This window comes from Erithacus rubecula (genome assembly GCF_903797595.1).
Source record: "Erithacus rubecula genome assembly, chromosome: 3".
Classification (NCBI taxonomy): Eukaryota; Metazoa; Chordata; class Aves; order Passeriformes; family Muscicapidae; genus Erithacus; species Erithacus rubecula.
This window is the reverse complement of record NC_136689.1, coordinates 115,041,955-115,058,993: the sequence shown is the minus strand read 5'-3', so window position 1 is coordinate 115,058,993 and position 17,039 is coordinate 115,041,955. Positions and strand designations below refer to the sequence as shown.

At 41.1% G+C, this 17,039-nt stretch overlaps 1 protein-coding gene across 2 annotated transcripts in view; it reads left to right on the top strand.

Annotated features, from left to right (window-relative positions):
* The first annotated feature begins 1,310 nt into the window (after positions 1-1,310).
* The window catches only part of CPA6 (carboxypeptidase A6), an 80,556-nt gene continuing 64,827 nt past the window's right edge, over positions 1,311-17,039 (top strand). Inside the window, exon 1 of one of the 2 annotated variants that reach the window (XM_079301538.1) lies at positions 1,311-1,549. In XM_079301538.1, coding sequence (XP_079157664.1) covers positions 1,464-1,549 — 86 coding nt within the window. In that variant the 5' untranslated portion in view covers positions 1,311-1,463. The remainder of the gene's footprint in view (positions 1,550-17,039) is intronic. The other variant, XM_079301539.1, reaches the window with a different exon arrangement.

Here is a 17,039-nt window from a genome sequence, read left to right as displayed (position 1 = left end):
AGTTGAAGATGCATTTATTATAGGACTGAAGATTCACAGAACAGATTTGGGGGCTGGCCTGTAGTTAATGGAAAGTGTTTTCAACAAGAGATGCACAGCATGTAAGCACACACACACATTCACCTCTGCATATTCTCATCAGGAATACATTTGAGATTTTAAGTGGGGCATGTTATGGGGGGATGGGAAGTTCAAGAGAGAGAACACCAATATCCAAACCAAAGAGAATAATCCTGCCATGGACAAAGTCTTTTCCACCTCCAGACTCTATAACACAACTACTGTCAGATTTGGTGCCAGTATGAAAAGGAGACAAAGGAAAATGCTTGTTTGCCTTTCAGCCAGGGAATTAAAAAGTGTGTGGTTTAATACAGTCCTTTTTCAAAAGGCTCCCTGCGTTTCTGAAACATTAACAAGGATTTAGAGTAGCTCTCACACGTTCAAATGTCAGCTGGTTTTATTTGTCTACAGCGCACTCGTTCACTTTGCTCTCAGAGAGGCTGAGAATCAGTGGGGTTTGAAACACTTTTTGCTCCTGTTTAGTAAATTCAGCATAAAGGTATCAAAGGAGCTATCCATTTATCACATATTGGCGTTATATTTTTACCTACATTTCTTTAACAGGTACCCCATGTGTTTTCTATAAACTACAATTATTTGCAGTAAAATTCTCCCCATTTTCTGTTATTCTCAGTGATCCAATTACTTATCTTTACATGGATCTTTCATCCTCACCAGTGTGGAAGAGCCAGTAAAAGTCCTGTTTAAAACACATGCTGGGCTTTTAATACATTCTGTTGTATCAGTGCCTCTTCCACTCTCACTACTCAGGCACAAGATTTTGACCATACCGCTAAGTTGAAATCCCACTTTCTCCTGCCTTTATATTTCCTGGTAGACTCTCTACAACTCTTTGTTTCATGGAAGTGTGTCTCAGCTTTAGCTCTTGCCCGGCCGGGGGAAGCTCACCGACAATCCCCGATGGCACTGGCCGTGCGTTGATCGGCCCTCGGCCGCTGTCCCGCCGCACCTGCGGCCGCAGCCGCACCCCGCTCCGGCCCCGCGGGGGGCTGCCGGCCCCTGCCCGGCCCTTGCCGGCCCCCGGGCTCCCCCCGGGCAGGGCAGGGCAGGGCAGGGCGGCGGGCAGCGCACCCCCGCACCCCGGCCCTCCCCCAGGGCTGCCGGCCTCCCCGCCCAGTCCCGTCCCCGTCCGTCCCCATCCCGTGCGAGGCGCGGCGGGGCGGCGGCCGACGGGCGTGCTCCCACGGTGTCCTCCCCCGGCCTCCTGGCCTCGCCGCTGGCCACCAGCGACACCTCCGAGCGCCCCGCTCCTCCCGGCTCCGGCTCCGGTCCCCGCTTTGTGTGCGCGGCACCAGCCGCCACCTGGGGCGGGCGCAGTGCCGGTGTTGCCGGTGCCGGTGTTGCCGGTGCCGGTGGTGCCGCTGCCGGCGCGGCCCCGCACGATGCCGCTCCGCGGGCTCCTGCCCCTTTGTCTGCTCTGCCTCCAGGCTGCGCTGCCGCTCCGCGGCCACCGCGGCCGCTACGCCGGGTAAGTCCGCCCGCGTCCCGCTCCGCCCGCCGCGCAGCACCGCTCCTGCATCTCTCCTGTATCGCTCCTACATCGTTCCTGCACCGCTCCTGCATCTCTCCTGCATCGCTCCTACATCGTTCCTGCACCTCTCCTGCACCGCTCCTGCACAGCTCCTTCATCGCTCCCTGTCCCGCTCCTGCATCGCTCCCTGTCCCACTCCTGCACAGCTCCTGCACCACTGCCTGCACCGCTCCTTGCCCCGCTCCCTGCACCCCTCCTGCATCGTTTCTGCACCGCTCCCTCCCCATTCCTTGCCCCGCTCCCTGCCCCGCTCCTGCATCTCTCCTGCACCGCTCCCTGCATCGCTCCTGCACCGCTGCCCGGAGTCGGCTGCTGTCTGTGTGCTCGGGGGTCCCTCCTGCCGCCGACCCGGCCGTGGACTCGTTTGCTGGCAATTGTAGCATGTAGTTCTTTAAAAAAGGTGCCGCGAGTCTCTGCTAGCCGAAGGAGGGATGCTGCGTTGCGAGGAAAGAAAAAAAGTTTGTGTCGTTGTGGAAAAGGGAATTGCCATTATACGGGGGGGAAATAAAAGGTTTTGAGGTTCCGCTGTGCTCTGAAATGAATGAAGATTTGTATTTTCCTTTAGGATACAATTATACTGGATCTGAAAATTGTTTCTAAAAAGTTGAACAGTGTGCATTCATATTAGGGAATGCGTAAGAAGTTCAAGCCATAAGGGAGCTCAACTTTACTGTAAGCAAGTGGAGAACTAAAACTTTCACATGCATTTCAAACTAGACTTTTTTGTTCCAACAGCAGTTCAAATTTGTGTTAGAAAGGGAAAGATTGAACTAACTAGTAATAAAAAGTGAACTTGCCTCCAAAGTGTATGTTCTGTGCCTGGTTTAAAGACTTTGTTTTTAGAAGTATTTAACATAATGAGTTTATGATGCAAGTGAAAAAGCAGTCACATATAGGAGCATTAGAAGCCAGTGGCATGTGTCAACATACAGTATAAAATTCCTTCAAAGTGACCAGCAAATTCATCAGAATAAGCACACCTCTCTGTGGAAGTAAGAGCTGTATTATTCTTTTCATTTTATTGGAGTAGCCAAGCCAGGCATAGAAATTCCCCTACTAAAATGAAGCTTAAAAAAACATTCCCTAAGCTTCAAGGATTGGGTAATGTGATATGAAGCCATTCACCCCTGGGTCACTATTAGTGATAGAAAATAGTTAAACACTTGACAGCTGTTTTGCCATCTCTGTTCAGTTCCTCGTGTCCTAGTATCTGTCTGCACTGCAAAATCAAACAGGCCACCACAGTCAGGAGTGCTCCTAACACTGCCAAAAAGCAGTAGGACAGAAAACTAAACTATTCTTTAAAGCCAGGATCCTGCTGTAAGTTTTGTGCAACAGTTCTGTTCTCCCCATCTGAAGCCCACAGTAAAGGCATGGTCTCCATGGTCTTGAATTTTTTTTAAATCCAAGGTAGCATTCGTTTGATTCCAGATGACATGGAGATGAATAGCACATTGTCAGTGTTGCTAGTGCTTAAATTTTTCTGAATATTAATTACATAAATTATTACTAATTCTAACTAAATGTTCTACTGTCCTCTGGGTTTAAGTGACATCATCAGCTATAATCAAATTGGTTCAAATAGCATGCATAAAAATTCAACTATTGTACCTCTGCTCATCAACAATTCTGTTCAAAGTTTTAAAAATAATTTTCTTGTTTCATAATTTCCTATTCCCAAGGTGGCATATGAAAGACCCACCCAAACTCTTCTTTGTTGATCTCTCATTTACAAGCTTTTGCATAGACTCAAGTCCAAAAAAAGGAGACTTCTCATCAACTTCCAAAAGTTGGTCAAGAAAATCACTGCCAAAAAAAAAAAAATAGCTAGAGTTAATTATAAAAACTCTTGGTCAATAGGCAGTTGTAGTAGGGGGCCAAGATACTTTTACAAGCCCTGCTGAAAATGTAGTCAATATTTGAAACAGAAAACAGAATGTGTACCACATGTGTAACACAAACTGGAAAAACAAGCTAATATTTTTCCCACTCTGCTAATATTTTCCCCACTCTACTAATATTTTCCATTTCTACTATTCTGGCATTATTTGTGTCAATAAAAGATGATGGAAAGTTAATTTGAAATGGCATGGAGGTTTCTGCAGAATTACGAATATATCTTGTCCATCTGTCATCATCACAGTGTCCTGGGCAGGATCATTTAAATTCTTCTCTGTGTGCCACTGATTAGAAACAGTCGAGCTAGTATTGCCATTACTACTGAACCTGACTGTCACTCAAGGGGAAAAAATTTTGGTAGGTTTTTTTTGAGAAAGTCAGTCAGGAGATGAATAGTTTGTTCATGTTCACCATTAAAAGGGGTGTCCCAACAAAATGACTTATTTTTGTGCCAGGAAACATCTGTGAATCCTCATAATTTCTATTGTGTCAAAGCTGTACCGTAAAGGGAAAAGACTTTAGTATAATTTGGGCAAAAGAATGGGGAAAGGGTGGGGAAAAGAACAAAAAAAAAAAGCAATGGAAATATTTCTCTTAAAATTTGGTCAGCACTAGGAGGCACGTGCAATTGAACTCTTTAGTTAAGGACTCAGACCTAAGACAATTAACTGTTAGTGCACGTTTCTCCAAACTATGTCAGGCAGACCAGGTATGCCACATGGCACATCTTTAAGTGAATGTGTTCTAGATACCTTTGGGAGGTCAGCACATATTTGGGGAGTCTGAGCAAGGAGGAAGAAGCACTCAAGAGCTCTTGGAAAGACTGAGGGACAGTTGTGTTTGCCTTCTGCCTGACACAATAGGCAGGAGTTCAGCCTGCCTCTGTGCTCTTGTGCCTGAAGGAGCTCCAGAGGAGCTCTCTAGAAGATGCTGCTGATCAGCCACCACAAAACTATACTCACACATACCTTCTACATTGCTGCATTTGTATGCTCTGCCCAAAGGTTCCAGGGGAAGTGGATGAGTGGGAGACACACATCAGGGTTTGGACAGAGCAGATGTGGAATATTCAAGAGGATTTTTCAGGAGGCTATTACCAGAAGTTCACACAGGGGCAACCAAATACAAGGGATAACCACATACATGGGAATGATGTAAGTTCCTGAAGTAAACTAGAACACTTTGTTTCCAGTAGAAACAATTTAGGCCCTAAGAGCTGTCTGCAAACTTTGAGTCACATGGACCTGGTGGACAGAGATTAGTTACTCACTGTTTCTCCCAGTTACAGGAAGCAGGAGACATAAAATGAATCTAGTAGGAGCCTTTTGATAGCCTTACAGAGCAGGGTGCTGGAGCAGATGGAGTTTTGTGAGGGTTTTTTACCAATGCAACAATCATCCTACTCTTGGGAATCCTATGAAGAAGGAGATGACTTCCCATTAGTAGGTCAAAATTTCGTAAAATAGAAAATATATCTCTCATTTGTTTTTTAAAAATCACTACTATGATCTTTTTACTTCAGTTCATCTACCTCTACCTGTACATGGTGGCTCAGAATGTTGCCTCTGATTTCTCCAAATTGGAGAAATTTTTGTTCTTCCAATTTTTTAAAAATTTTTGTTCTTCCAAAGCCTTTTCAGAATTGTTCCTCATCTCACCTCTTCTCTCACTTGCAAATGACCAAGTGCAGGCAGAGGCTGAAATAACTTGTCCAGTTTTTCTCTAAGGTTTTTTGTTGCAAGATTTGGGTCTTTTTAAATATTGGATCAAGATACTAACTCGTCCAAAATGTAAATAATTTATTATAGGTAATTATAATTTCTCTTGGTCAAATGAAGGCTATGGCAAATGCTTACTGTGTAACAACCACTTAAAATTACCTGGGAGCCATGTGGAGGTGGATAGCAAGGAAACAGAACAGTAAAAAAATGTTCTATAATCCAAGATATAATGGGCTGTAGCTACTGGGACACGACATCCGGAAAATTGAATAAACCAACTGCTCATGTAGATAAGGACAGATATCAAATCTGAGAGCATTCAGCAAATTTCAGGTATTTTAATGCCCATTAATACCCCTACATACCATAACTAAGTACCTCTGATCCCACAGTACCTTACACACAATGGCTGGCAATTGTTCTGTCTCATGGAAAAAACACATGGGAGTGTGACGAAAATGAGTTGCTGAGAGAATGGAGAAGTGGAAAGGAACTCCTCCTGTGCTATTCCCTCTGCAGATTTTTTCCAAATGTTTTAATCAGGGACTAAAAGCTCTGCTATGTAAAAAAAGTTCTTTCTCCCTGCTGCTCGACTCTCCCTCCCCACCTCCAAGTCAAAGTAAAATATCATGAACACAACTGGCAAAAAAGCATTTGGAAAGCAAACCAACAGCATGAGAGGGGAGGAATTATATTCATTCAGAAGAAAACCAAACTTAGTGCTTCTCTGGATGGTGTCAGGGAGCTTCTAAGAGGTGAAAAGCTGTGACCTCTCTAGCAAAAAAAAAAAATTAAGGATCATTTTTTTAAAATAACTAATAACTCAAACACCACTGATTCCTAAAACCAGCACAGATCAGTGGAATCCACAACAGCCCTGGCACCACTTACCTATTCTTGTCCCAACACCACAACTCTAATTATGTGCTTTCTCATTAGCTGATATTCCCCCTGCACAATAATATTTATGTTGTCCTACAGGAGAAAAAAATACTGTCAAGTTTTGATTACTTTTCTCCTTTATACATGATAAATCTTTTAAAGTTTCTCTGCCCCCCTCATTATAAATGAAAAAATGCAGAGTTTCAGTTGCTCTTTTACTTTCTTTTTAAAAACAAGTGGAACAGTACTCACATCCTCACTACCTAGGTGAAATGCATGCTAGGCAAAGAGGCTCCCAGTTTATTATGGCTGTGTCTAAACTGATACACAGGTTCATGTCACCATGTCAGCCTGGCTCCCACACTTATCCAAACTGGGACACCCTTGCCTGGTGCTGTGGCTTCTGATCTCTGCAGGTGGAGAAGATGGGGGAAGAAAGCATGAAAAGTAAGGCAAGATATAAAGATATGAGCAAAGCTTGAACCTGTACTTAGGAGCTTTGAACCTGTCCCAGGTTTCCTACCTTATGGAACCTATGGCTTTTCAGTAAGAATGATTCTTTAGGAAGTGTGAAAGAAATTCCAGTAAACACTTACACTTCCCTCATTTTTAGAAGTGTGTATGTTACAAATGGGAATGTAGTCTATTATTAATGAAAATTGATGTTCAGGGTTGCATCCAACAATTATGCTGTGAAAAAAAAAAAGAAACAAATCTGGGATACATCTAAGAGGTGCTTAAGAAATTATACTTTTAAAAATAAGGAATTCACATATAAAATCTGCCTAGACCCTTAGTCTGAAGTATCCCCTTTGGACACTCCAGCTTCACTATCTCATGAAACTAAACAAAGAAATACAGCTTTTTCCCAGAGCTTCTGGTAGTAGTTACAGTGAACTCCAAATCTCACACTTCTACACTGTACTCAGTTACAGATGCTGCTCCTGTGATTTCACACTCATAGGCACCTTAAAATGAAGTTCTCAAATCTGAATGTTTTGTACAGGACTTCATAAGCACTTAACAGGGAATGGACACTATATAAGTTACATATATATTGACATTTTTATTAAAGAAAAAAGGAATCTAAAATATGTGAGCAATTCACATAAAAGACAGTGGAACCTACTTTTAGTCCAGAAGGAAACTCAGGGTTCTGAAAGAAGTGAATTTGAAAAAGGGAGATTAAAATTCTGCTTTTCTTGAATACACTGCTGATATTTTATAGGGAACCCTTAGGTTCATGCACTGCATAGGACTGTATCCCACACTGCACAAATAAACAGGATCCCAATGTCTAGTCTCCTGAAATTCTAGTATCTATAAAAATGTCATGCGCATGCCTGAAATGGCCTTACATGGTCAAAATGCTGTAGGAAACATTTATTGTTGTATCCAGTTGAAGGTGAATGGACACCATCAATCATCTCTCACTATCTCCTGGAGGTAAACTCTGTCATTTCTGTTTTGCAGAACAGCTCTTCACTTAGGTTTTCTCTTTATTTTACTTCTGAATACATAACAGAAACTGTATCCCTCTTCTGTGGTATTTAACAAGGCACTGTGTGCATAATGTTCATGCAAAAGTCAAGAAATGAGCAGTTGTATTGATCATATATTGGGCATTTATTCAGTTCTGCAAGCAAAACCTGCTGGGAGCATGCATATAGCACTAAAAACTGAGAACAGCAGTGTAGGTCAGCAGTCAGCATTTTTACTGCTCAGGCAATATGATTTGTTTTGCTCTCAGGCAGGCGATAAAAAAGATTTTTTTCTCAATACAAAATAGAAATAGAAAATAATTTAAAATAAATTATAACAGCATTGTTACTGTCCCCTGTCTGCCTAACTTACATATTTATGTTATCAGTATTGTTTTTCATGTAGAAAACAAGTAAAACCCATGCTCTCCATCCTATTTATGATAAGCAGGTTTAGTTGGAAAATGAGAACCAATAATTACAGTTATACATTAAACCTCTCTCTGAAAACTCTGCTGTGGGTAAAACACCCACATTTTTTGCTGGTCTCGGATTTGGAAGAACAAATCCACAGTCAGCAAAATTGTGGAGACAATTAAACCTAATTCTAATTTTTTTTTCAGTTAAATGTGATTTTGATTTAAAGGCTTCATTCACATGACTGTACATACAAAGTTATGGTTCTGATTTGATGTTGGTATTACAGCAAAATGTGGGTGAATGTCAGGGATGTTAGTAATTTGCACCTCAGGGTATCAGATCAGAATCAGACCTTAAACAGACAGTGATTTTCAGGAAAGTATCTGCAAAGCTCCAAAACTGCATTTCATGCAAGGCACCTAAGGGTGGGTAAGCCAAAGCAGTCTGAATTGAAAGTATATTTAGACCAACAAATGGATGGGGACAATAAATTCCAGCTTTTCTATTATTTTGTACCTTGAACTTGCCAAACAAGGAGGATGGGGTGGGAGCTGGAATCCAGCAGTGGACAGGGAGCATGAACCCTTTCCTTCTGTGTCTGCCTGTGCAGGCTGAATGCTCTGGAGAACAATGCTCTGCTGAGCCTCCTCTTCCTCTGGGGAACAATGGGACTTAAAGTGGATTTATTTAAAGAGAATCCACACCATCAAGTTACCACACAAAACAATATACAGAACAGCATTCTCCAAAGAGAAGATGTTCTAGATTGCTTAAATACTGCTGTGGAAAGAACAGATGTATCCTACCAAATCAAAACAGTTTTTCTTTTCTTTATGCTCTGCAGCTCAGTTAAGGCTGTGATACAGGGGAGACTACCACAGTAAGACCTGGAAAATGAGTTTGTAAGAGGTTTATTATAGTAAAAATATTCTAATAAAAACTTACTGTTTCTTATATCATACTGTATTTCAAATATCTTCAGAATAGTAATGATACAGTTAACAGCACTTCATGGTTGACTCAGCGATTAAAAAAAAAAGAAGCTCTTTTTAGTTGAGATGAAAAATAAGTTCTGGGCATTCACAGCCCAGAAAGTCAGTCATATTCTGGGTTGCACAACAGAAGTATGGCCAGCAGGTCAAGGGAGGTGATTCTGCCCATCTACTCCAGTCTCATGAGACCCCACCTGCAGTGCTCCAGTGCATCCAGCCCTGGTGACCCCAACAAAAGAAGGACATGGACCTGCTGAAACAAGTCCAGAGGATGGTCACAAAAATGGTCAGAGGAGTGGAGCATTCCTCTCTTGTGAGGAAAGGCTGTGAGAGTTGGGGTTGTTCAGCCTGGAGAAGAGAAGAGTCCAGGGAGACCTCATTGCTGCCGCTCAGTTCTTATATGGGACTTATAACAAAGATGGAGCAAACTTTTAGCAGGGCCTGTAGCAATAGGACAATATTGGTAATGGTTTTAAACTAAAAGAGGGTTGATTTAGATGAGATAGATGAAAGAAATCTTCTACAATGAGAATACTGAAACACTGGAACAATGTACTGGAACAGCTCTGGTTGCCCAGAGCTCCATCCAATCTGACCTTGAAAGTTTCCAGGGATGGATCATCTACCACCCCTCTGGGCAACCTGAGCTAGTAAATGATGTCCCTCTGGGGGCATTGAAATTGATGGTTTTTAAAGGTTCCTTCCAACCCAAACTATTCTAAATTACTTTAGCAGGCCTAATGAAAAACTCTTCGATTTATTCCACCCTACTCCTACCAAGATTACCACCAGATGCTGTTCTGAGGCTGCAGTCAGGCAGCCAAACCCTGCTAACCCACACTAGTGGCCACCTGCTGCCACAGCAGTCAGTGGTGCTTCTGCTCTTCCAGATGTGCATCTTCTGCTCAGGGACTGGCACTTCTCTGCCTACAGCAAGAGAATTCCAGGAGCACAGAGAGAAAAAAAACAGAAAACAAAACAACACATCTTTTTTTTTTTCCCCCAGAACAAATTGACAGCTTATCAGGCTGCTGCAGAGCCTCTGTGTATGTGCTGGCACAGGGAAGGGGCAGGAATGGCTGGGGTTTGGTACCTGCCTGTGTACCTCGAGTCTGTTAGGCTCCCTGTGCACAGGGGACACTTGTCTGAAACCATTTAATTCCAGGTGTGTATTCCAAGGAGCACACCGTGGGTTTACCTCAGCAGAATTTGGCTCCTTGATCAGTCCCAGCTGCCAGATTCATCTCCTAACCTATGTCAATCAAACAATCACAAATGAGTGTTTCAAAATCAAAGAGCGAATAGTGTGATACTTTTTTTGAAATAAGTACTTTCCTGAAAGTGCAAAACCTAAGAAAAATTTAACCTTGGTACTAACTATCATTAGGAGGGCTTTTGAAGCAAAGGGATTTAATTATTCTTAATGTCTGAAGAAGCTGTAAGTCGTTCTTTACACAGTGAACAAGACTGACAAGATAGAACCTACGGAAAAAAGAGCCTCTATTCATTAAATAGCTTGGTGTTAGGCAAACAGTAGCTATTACATGTCAAGAAAGCAGGGAAGACATTTAATTAAGTATGTTTTATTAATAGCTCTGTCTTTTTACGAAACAGCACTGTTTCATATTTTCAGGGAAATAAACATTTTTCACCTTTCAGGGAAATAATACTTGGACTGTATAGCACAAGCAGTCAAAAACATGCTTTGCCCAAAATTTACACCAAATAACAGGAGTCACCGTGCAAGCACAGTGCCTAAGTCTGGGCTGGTAGCTCAGCTCTCTCTGCAGAATGAGCTCGTGTCCTTGCCAGTAACACACAGTGTAAACATACCCAGCAGCACAAAGACAGCACAGCATGTCCTTATCCTGCTCCTTTATCAACAGGCTGGATCTCTGATCCATCTGCCTGTGGTAGCAACAATGGTAAAAAATTTAAATGGAGATCATTAATAGAATATAAAATCTAAGTAATTTGCTTTTCCTTGTGAAAAATCAAATTGTTTCACCTTCAGTTTGTTCAGCTGAGGTTATTTTATTTTGTTCTTACCAGAAGCAACTCTCCTAGTTTTGAAATAGTCAAACAGGTAGTCATGTTTTGATATGGCCAAAAAAAGGCTTTAGAGGAAATCAAAGCATTTGTGTATAAAGGATAAAATCTTTTGTATTTATTATCCAGCAGCATAAAAATAATTACTGATGTATTTTCCAAGACCTAGCCTACAATATAAACTGCAGTGAAATATTTAATTATGCAGGTTTTGATCACTACTGCAAGGTTTTTTTCTGTTCAACACTAAGTTTTCCTGAGAGAGAGTGGTGATTCCCCCTCTGAAGCTGCTGGGAGGAGCAGGAAGCACAGGAACAGAGTTCTTGGGAGGAGCCCTGTCTGCTTGCCATGGGCTGTGCAGTGTGTGAGCACATTTGGTGTATCATATCTCTCAGAGTCCCCAGGCAAAAGGACATCATCTGGTCATAGAATCATAGAGCCATAAAATTGTTCTGTTTGTAAAAGACATTGAAGATGGTTGAGTCCAAAGACCCCCAGGAATGGTTGAGAATGGTGATTCAACCACGTCTGTGGACATCCAGACACATGACAAAGTTGCTGAACTACTCTTGCCAGCTGGTTCTGAGCCAGCACAGAGACAGAAATGTGGCTGTTGCAGGCTCAAACTGGGTGAGGGAGGACTTGGGGTCTTCAGCCTTTCTTGCTGTTCACAACATATGTTGTTTGCCACATGAACTAGTTGTATCTTTCAAGGCCTTATATCTAGCCCCTGCCAAAAACTCTATATCAAATTAGAAAGTAGGTGCCCAGTGAGTTCAGGTGCTTTTGCAGTTCAGAAGCAATTTAAGAGGTGTCACAGACCTGGAGACTACAAGACCATCAGTGCCCCTGCTAGCATCCACTCCCTCTATTCTTAGTTCTTAGCCAGTGGATGGCATGCCACCCACCAGGGTGTTATTTTTCCTGTGTTCATCCCTCTTCATTGGACCTATCACCCCTTCTTCATAAGATAACTGGTGTTTTTCTTACTATATGATGAGTGGAGTAAAGTCCTACATGTTAAGGAGTCAGTATACAGTAGTGCTCAGGATGAGTTAAGCCTTATGTCTCTTTTGTATGAGGGGCAACCTCTCCAAATCCTATGAAAGATCCACAGAGGAATGTTAAGTGAAGGGCTCCATGGACCAGGAGGACCTTTTTGCTTCTGCTGCAAGAGAAACTGCAAGAGTGAGGGCAAAACCCACAGATTTTACCTTGTCAGATGAGATCAGTCCTAACCATTTTCAGACAGCGAGACAGTGCCATGGAACAGTTTAGGATACAGAATAGCAGAGAATGAGGGATGCACACTGTGCTCTGTGAAATCTGATCTTTCTGCATTGTTTGCCTTTAATCCAGTGACCATTATCTCTATTGAAAAAATACATGCGAGCTTTTATGTGTGACAACTGCACTCGGGGTGGTCTGTGAATCAGAAGGCATTTGGTCACAGAGCCTGCAGCAAGTCACGCCACTGCAGCCTGCAGAGTTAGATCAGGAAAAAAGGAGCAGGCAGGAGAGGAAGAGCCTTCCCCTGGATGGTTAAAGGGAACAGGTCTGTGAAAACTGGATCTGAGGAAAGAGGTTCCTAATATTCAGGTGTATTTACTGTGAAGTGGCGTTAGCTGAGGGAAGAGACGTACATTTTAAATGTTTATTCCACAAGTAATGGATATAGCAGATTTCAGTTATCAGGCTTAATGGAGTAGCTAATAGATGGCAAATAAAAAAGAAAAATAATAATTCTGTTAAAATATAAAATAATTAGAATGAACAAAAACAGACTTTATGCAGAAGGGAAATGTAGGGATCTTATTGGGAGGATGAGTTTTACAGCACCCAATGGAAAAAATAATCATAAGGGTGGATGTAGTAACAAAAGTCCCACTGGCTCAGTGGAAAATATTACTTTTTTTCAGGAGAAAAAAACAGCACACATTTCAAGTAAACAAAGGAGAAATTTTTAAAGTAGTTGTATGAAGAACTTTGCTTCTTACAAGCTAAATAAATGGGTGAATTTAAGGCAGTATTTCTAAAGTTATAAAATTGCAGAGAGAGTATTTATTTCTAAGCTGCATGGTTATAAAACACCAGATGCTGTACAATGAAGTAATCTCAGAGCTGTTGGGATCTGTTGTCTGTGAGGAACACGCAGATTCTTGCTTTTAGCAGTGACGTCCTGCTCATAAAACAGGAACACCAAACACTCTTCACTGCACCCAAAACTTGTGTCCCTGTTGCGTGTGGGATTTTGTTGTTTTGAGCTTAATTATTACTCAAGCCAAACAAAGAAGGGAGAGTTTTAAATTACAGTTTATGAAGAGAGAAGTAAGTGTTGCCTTATGTTATGTTAAGGATTAACTGAAGGAAATGTTGCCTCTTGGTTGAGCTTGGCAGCCAGAGAGGCCTCTGTTATCCTGAATGGCTTAGGTCACTCCTCTCTATTTTACAAAAGCAAAAAATGGAAGCACTACAAAAAGATATATTTTTCACTTGAGACAGAAAAAAACAAAATACCAACATAAAAACAAAGTATCACCTCATATATTGTGCTGCTTCTGGCATAATATAAGTGTTTGGCAGCTTGTTCTTGGCCATGGAGCATGCCAACTCCATTTTCCATAAAACTTGATGCAATGATTGCTAGTCAAAAAAAGAACAATAAGAAAGAAGCTGCAGAAATATGGAGCCAACAATTTAAGGGTTTTTTAAAGCTTTACATTTGTCTGGTATTAATTGACATAACATATCAAATGTAGCTCAAAATGCAAGTATTTTGCCCATTGCAGCTTTATAGACTGCAATAACTGAGAATGGAAATTAATTCACCCTATGAATTTATTCCAGTGTATAATGTAGAAAATACAATTTAAATTTAAAGTGTATAAAAGCAGAGAATGTGAAATTAGCCGGATTTAAAAAAATAAAATCAAAAATAAACACAATTCTCTATCTGGGTTCTGAATTTAGTGTTTAGTGGACATGTACTCTTGCTGCTAATTAAAAAAAACCCCTTTTGTTTGCATTTTTTATAAATCCCATCAAAGTAACTGTTCTTTTCTAGGAGAGAATGTAGAGCAAAGCAGAGGTTCAATCTTGATCCCAGGTTTCATAATTTGTACCTTCAAGCTAGCAGAAAACAATACAAACATAGACTTTTTCATCTGAAATTTCATCTCACTCTTTGAGGCCATTTCAGTCAAATTGAGATACATTCTATTTACCTGCCAAAATCACAGCAAAATCAAATAGACCAACAATCTTCCCTAGCTCAGCATTTCACCTTCAGATGGGAGTAAGCACATAGAAGCTCTGTCTCATGAAAACACTGGGTGCTACAGCAGCAGCAGGAGGTTGTTTGTGAAAATGCTGCTTGGGGGACATATCTTGGCAAGCAGCAGCTCTCTGATGGAAATAGCATTTGGCATCAAAAGTTCTCCCACAGAAGCCTGTGTGCATAGTTTCTCAGCTGTCTTTTTCAAAGAACCTTTCCTTTAGCTGGCTGTGCAGGTGCTGAGTTGAGATTACAGCCTGCTGTGTAAAAACCTGCTCCTTTTCCTCATACCTGCCTCTCAGTTCTCACCCCTCTTCTATTTCACTGTCCTCGTCTCTGCTCTGCAGAACCATTCTGGGTGGGGATTGAGGAATTTTACTACCTGCTGGCTCAGCACATGATTCCAGACCTTTGGTGTGTGGCTGCAGTGTAATCAGGCAAAGGCAGCTTCAGCTCTAAAACAGGTCTTTTGGACCTGTGGGCTCAGACAGTATGATAAATAGCTGTCTTATCCAGGTGAAAATCAGCTCAACAATTTTTTATTACTATGAATGTTTCCAATTTAGGTATTTGGTTTCAGTTGGACAGAAGGCAGGAAATACTGATGGGATGATTTGTTTAAGGAGCTAGCAGCTCTCTTGAGCATTTCATTAATTTTTGTGAGTTATTTTATCAAGAGAGATCTTAAATCATACTTTAGATATTTTCATCAAGTATCAACAAACAGATAAAGCTCTGTTTTGCAGTATGTTGAGTAGATGTGAGCAACGCTGAGAAATAACTAATACCTGGGTGCACGACTCCACTGACACCCTCTGAACTTGGTGTCCTGTTCTGCAGGATCCCTCTGGATTTTGTTGGTGTATTTGCTTGGGTTTATTAGTTTTCTCTGTATGAGAGCTGGAAATAGGGATCAAAAAAGAGGAGTGAGCAAGAGGTCATAAACAATAGCTCTGAGAGACATTGTCATTGTCACTGCCATTGTCTCATGGTCATTTCAGTCCAGTGTAACACATCCTGGATGAAGTTGATAGCAATGTCCCTTTTCACTAGAGGTTACAAGTATGTTTTTATACCTTTGCACAAATCTGTGCATCATTATCCACGGTACCTCCAAACCTGGTAAGTCAAAGCAATGCACACAAAGGTAACTGTCTTTCATAAAGTATGAGCAGCATGATGTCATGCAGTCAGGTAGACTAAACAATGTCTTTTTCAGATAAAACTATGAAACCTTAAGTATGTGTATCAGGTATGTGATGAAAATTGCAGTAATAAATCTGAGATGATTTAGAAACTGTGTTCCCAGGACAATTACAGAATGCCCTAGGCATTTGCTGTCAGTCTGCTCTTAGGCAGAACATATTTACACCATGTTTCATCAATCCAGCTTCTGCAGCATGGAGGGGTTTATTCTAAGAGCACAGCAGTGAATGTCTAAACCAAATGAATGACATAAAACTTCAAATGACAAGTTTGGTATTTCAATGACAAAAGCACAACACTTAAAGGAGTTCTCTGCATTTGTGATTTGTTGTAGTTTAGCAAATTAGGTTCCAGATTGATGTTAAACAAATAATCAGCTTTATAACAATCAAGTAATAAACAAATGTAATGGCATGTTTCAAAAAATCAACTGTAAGTTGTTGTAACAATGCATAAAACATGTACTTATTACCACACTGGCACTAATGGAGCTTGCTGTGTGTTGTCAGTGCCCTGAGTATTCCCTAGCAGTCCCCTCACCACCCTGCCTTCTTCCAGCAGAAGAGCCAAAACCATCATGTCACATTCAGTGACTGTTCAGTGACTGTCTCCAGCCATGACTCAGTTGTAGCCACACCTTGAACTTTGAAAACACAGAGTCACTGCTGTGCCAGTCAAGAGTTTTGGGAGAGCAGCCAAGGTACTGCAGGAAGGTTTTGATGGAATTACAACAACAAAATCAGAATCCAGCCAAACATGAATCCTCCTTAATTTGAGGAAAAGGTTATTACCAGGAAAATAGGTGAAATTTTCACAAGTTTCAGAGCATTAAGCCTTTTTTTATCTCTGTGGAAGTAAAAACCTTACCATTTAATAACCATTTAATAAGCTCTGGCTTTTTTGTTTAGCAGAGCTGCCTGAAAGTAGATTATGTTTCTTTTCTTGGTAGCATAAGGGATTCCCAAACCCTACTGCCTTATTATTCTGCTTAAAGAATATCTTTCAAGACATACTTTGCCTTCAAACTTAAAGCTTTGTTGTCCCTTTAGATCAAATAAATAAAACTGCCATCTGATTTTCTGATTTTTTCAATTTACCTATTGAGTTTCTGGGGAAAAACACAGACATTGATTCAGGAACCTGAATAATTCTGGGCAGTATTAGCTAAGAAAATTCATGTGTTGAACAGATGATAGTAAACAAAATGTTTTCTCCAGAAGTTGCTATATTCTTCAAAGTTAATGAAACCATAATGCATGTTCATTCATCTTAATTCATGTTTTGATGAGAATTTCCCAACCTCATTCCACATTTCTACACAAATATTTGTATTATTTAGCTGTAAACTGAGTTTATTAAATGAAATAAGACACTCTGTACTCCATTTTACAGACATTTCTCCATAATTTAAGTCATATTGGTAACAGATTTTGAGCCCAGCTAAATCCAAAGCACTAGAAATAGCAAGATAAACTATTGTTTATCGTTTTCTGTGTATTTTAA